Source organism: Macadamia integrifolia, chromosome 3 (genome assembly GCF_013358625.1).
Source record: "Macadamia integrifolia cultivar HAES 741 chromosome 3, SCU_Mint_v3, whole genome shotgun sequence".
Lineage (NCBI taxonomy): Eukaryota > Viridiplantae > Streptophyta > Magnoliopsida > Proteales > Proteaceae > Macadamia > Macadamia integrifolia.
Genome location: NC_056559.1, coordinates 35,813,411 through 35,817,832, shown reverse-complemented (window position 1 = coordinate 35,817,832; position 4,422 = coordinate 35,813,411). Strand labels below are relative to the sequence as shown.

Genomic DNA, 4,422 nt, shown 5'->3' with positions numbered 1-4,422 from the left:
TTTTTTTTTTTTTGGGTGTCCTTTTAGCTTCCCTGAGTAGAAGTAGAAGTTTGTGAAATCGTTTCTATGAGTTAGGGCCAAAAATAGACCGAATCGGATCATCTTACCATCATCAGTTGTGATCCTTTTACGGAATATCTTTCGATCATTTGAACTCAGTAGACAGGTGAGCAAATATCTACTAAGAAAATGCCATGCTTCTAAATAGAGTGCATTGTTGGAACATAAGCTTGCAAGATTGTTAATTACTTTCAGTTAGATGCTTTTGCCATTATTATAGTTTCTAATAAGATCATTAGTTGACCTAATTGATGTTTGTGTTGGTAATGGAGTCAAGTATCTGCTCATCCAGTTGCTTTGACAGCTTGGAATGGCTATAATGTCTCATTGATAACTTCTTTTTATCCTGATGATACTGTCCCACTCCCAGAGTCCCAGTAGAATTATAGTCTGCATGTATAACCAGAGCCGAGGGGGCTGATCTTAAATGCCCTTCAATTCCCCAGATTATTGCTGTGCAAATGAGCTTAAATGTGACACCAAGGAGAGTGTGTATTGAAAGTAAGTTAAAACATTCAATAAGTAAATATTTTGGCACATTTATATATAATAGGGTACCATCAACTCCATTTCCTTATGTAGATTAGTAATTAATGCCATCCTTAATTCCTCCATTTTAATGTAATCAAACCACCATACCTCAGTTTTTTACTTTGATTATATGAAAACCTGAGTTGGCTATAATCAAAACCTGAGTTGGCCAGTTGGTCCTAAAGACTAACTGTTTTGACCATGGCATGAGAAATATTATTCAAAGACCTTTGTTATTTTTCTTAGTTGCTAACAAAGGAGATTCCATAAAGAAAGTGAATGAGATTTTATGAGTTCTTACCTCTCTCAGTAAAGCAGGCGATAACCTTGTCCGTGGGTAGGCCAAAAATGAGTTAATGACTCTAGAAGTGGTGTGGAAAGACATGCGTAGTTTAGGACTAGTAACAAGTACGGCTTTGAAAGTGCTGATTTGAGAAAAAGGATACATGTAGCCAACTCCATTCAACTTGGATAAGGGTGAGTTGAGTTGAATTGAGTTGAAATTGAGAGAATTAAAAATTGTAGTCTTTCAACCTATTGTCCCAGCTCTCTCTCCTATGTGGCTTACTTTTCGGGCTTCAAATTAGGTTTTGCAAATTTCATCGGCAGTGATTGGGAAAAAATTTCCCTAGATCTGTCTTCTGGTTTCCAGTCTGTTTTGGTTCTTCTCCACATTCTTACCGAGTGATCCAGGAATTTGCCTATGATTTTTTCAACTGATATGTTGATGTAGAAAGATCTCCTTATTTCTTCACCGCGGGCAAAATGTATTACAATTCTGCTGGTCCATCGAGAAGTTCACACGGACAACAACGACATATGGTTATTAAGAATAGGAAGGAATAATTGAGCTCATGGATTTACCTAGGTCGGTCGGTTTGTGGCCCAATAGAAAAGAATATTTCGATCTTCTGTATACCCCTTAAAAATTATTTGAAGCATTGGTGGTAGCTTGACAGAACTCCTCCCATATTCCCATTGCTTTTGGTTTTATTCTTTTTCTTTATTTTATTTTATTTTATGTTTTCCTAAATTCTATCTCAAAGGTCCCGTGGTGTATGATTTTTGTTGATGATTTCATTTTAGTGGATGAGACAGTGGCAGGGGTTAATGATAAGTTGGAGTTATGGAGATCTACCTTGGAACCAAGAGGTCTTAAGATAAGTAGAACAAAGACCAAATATAGGGTGTGTAACTTTATTAGTTCAAGGATTGATGCTGAAGGGGTGAAACTTGAGGAGAGAGATTCCCCAAAGCGGCTGTTTTAAATATTTGGGATCAGTTTTTAATAAGGATGGTGAGATAGATGATGATGTCTCTCACAGAATTAAAACAGGATGGATGAAGTGAAGAGGTGCTTCTGGAGTGTTGTGCAATCGACGTATTCCTCTCAAGCTTAAAGAAAAGTTCTACAGGGCTGTAGTAAGACCAACTATGTTATATGGGGCAGAATGTTGGGCAGTCAAGATATATAACATAGACAAGCTGAATGTAGCAGAGATGCGGATGTTGAGATGGATGTGTGGCAAAACTAGGAGAGATAGAGTGAGGAATGACAGGGTTAGAGCTGAATTGGGAGTGGCCCCGATTTAGGACAAGCTTCGAGAATGCAACTTAAGGTGGTATGGACATGTTCAGAGGAGGCAATGGGATTCTCCAGTTCAGAGAAATGAACCAGTGGGAAGGACAAAAAAGAGCTAGGGGCAGACCTAAAATGACCATTGATGAGTTAATAAGGAAAGAAATGCAAAAGCTTAATAAGGAAAGAAATGCAAAAGCTAAGTCTTGACAGTAGTTTGACATCAAACAAAGTTGTTTGAGGGGCAAAGATCCATGTTACTGATTGTATTTAGATGGGTTGGCCTGGCGATGTTTCAATTCCCTGCTTCACTTCTTCGCTCTTTCTTTTCCCCTTTTCCCTCTTCTTTCTGTTATGCTTTTTTGACATATCCATATAGCCGAGCCCATTCAGTTGGGAAAAGGCTAAGTTGTTGTTGTTATTGTATAGACATGGAATGTCTAAAGCCTATACACCTCAAACAAAACTGATTCCTTCAACAGTGCTTGAATATTCATGAAGTTCATTATCCATCCTCACCAAGTGGATTTATAATTGGCTGCAATACTATATACTGATTTTGGGCTTGTAAGAGTCACTGAATAAGTAGCCATATAAATTGATGTCCTGCCCACTCTGCAGCTAATTTGATTGGTTTGGTGGGGACCAAGCAGGGTCTGGTTCTTATTCAATTTCCATTTGATGGACCCTGCAGAAGGTTTGGTTTACGTTTCATTTACACCGCATCATGTTCATTAACGGGCTTCAGTTGCTGTTTTCTATCTTCAGTATCTATAGCTTATGACTCTACTCTTCAAATTTCTTAATGTCTATCATTGAATCCCCTGGCCTGACCTGGTTGTCTCTTGCCATGCCACGTCTGCAGGTGAAGTCAGGTTGAGTTCAGATTAGCCAAAACCCATAGCATACATGGCCACACCAGAAACCTAAGCTGTGCAGAAGATCATTACCATGTTATTTGTTCCAGTGTTACTTATTTTCTTCGTCATCTTTTTCTGTCTTCCTTGTGACGGAACAAAATGGTTCAGGGTTTGAAAATTTAAATGAGAGGTTAGATTCTGGTTCTAGCATTTCATCTAATGGCCTTTAATTTGATTATGCTGACGAATAAGTACTTTTAAGTCTGATGTGAAAAACCAGTTAGATTGTCTTAGGGTGATCTGTACTCTGCATAGAGTTTTGATTTATGGATTGATCTGCCATATTGTTCAGGTCATGGGTAAAACTGGTTTTATTGGTCAGGTGGACCTGTTTCTATGAACTACAGTCCTGAATGATAGTAAGTTCTTGGATAATTGCTTCTGCGAAAATGACAGCGAATTTTAAGAAGACTTAAAGCTTAAATCCAATCTTCCTCTCCTTTTAACCATGAAATATGATTTTAATGGTCTTTCCCTTTTCTTGAACCCTTCCCCTCTTTGTTCCATGAGTAGCGATCTAACAAAGTTATTGGTTTACTTGACAGTTGACACTAAAATCCAGCAGTGAACGAACAGTATATAGACCTTTGGATGGAAGGAGCAGCATGAGTTTTCAGAAGGTTTACACGGGAGTATTATTTCACAATGTAGCAGTGCACACCATGTCTGTTCTCTACTAAAATGACATCAGTGTAATAAATTATCTATGGGGAATGAGTACGAAATCAGGGTGTTTAAGAGCACTGTTTTTTTCCATGTTAGACTCAGTTTTACCATCGATAGTATTTAAATTTGTAGTTCATTGTCCATAGAAAGTGATTTTTTAACACTTGACAGGTTTTCTGTTGATTTGTTACTTGTAGTAAATAATAATTCGCTTTCTTGGTGAGTGGTGGTCAGTATAAGATGTTGGGTACAGAAGTTGCCATACCTAACTTCCAACAGTAATCTGTAGGTTGCCTGGATGTAATAAAATTTTAGTTTGAGCAGTGGTCTTAGCTATTCAGACATGTCAAGTCTGATTTTTTTTTTTTTTGGATGAATGCAGTGTGATATTTATATCACCAGGTATAAGAGTTTCTGGGGAATATTAGGTTTTCATGTTTATTTTATTTTTCTCCTTGAAATGATGTAAGATCACTCTTTCACTTTCTTCTTTTATATATATATATATATATATATATATATATGAGTGGGGATGGGGAAGCCTTTACAATACATCTGCTCCTCTCCTCCAATCTGTGATTTGATCCCAAGATCTTGCTATAACCAACCAAGGCCCCCTACAGGTTTTGCTAGCTAGCACCTTCAATCCTTTCATTTTTTTTTTTT

The 4,422-nt window shown here is 37.5% G+C and overlaps 1 protein-coding gene across 6 annotated transcripts in view; it reads left to right on the top strand.

The window, feature by feature from the left end:
- LOC122072652 (nifU-like protein 4, mitochondrial) overlaps positions 1 to 4,079 on the top strand; it is an 11,421-nt gene extending 7,342 nt beyond the window's left edge. For 3 of the 6 annotated variants that reach the window (XM_042637027.1, XM_042637030.1, XM_042637028.1), the window contains one exon: positions 3,636 to 4,079. In XM_042637027.1, the coding sequence (XP_042492961.1) occupies positions 3,636 to 3,770 (135 nt within the window). In that variant the 3' untranslated portion in view covers positions 3,771 to 4,079. Of the gene's footprint in view, positions 1 to 3,035; positions 3,221 to 3,382; positions 3,450 to 3,635 lie in introns of all 6 variants that reach the window. The other 3 variants (XR_006138562.1, XR_006138561.1, XM_042637029.1) reach the window with 3 other exon arrangements.
- Positions 4,080 to 4,422: the final 343 nt, after the last annotated feature.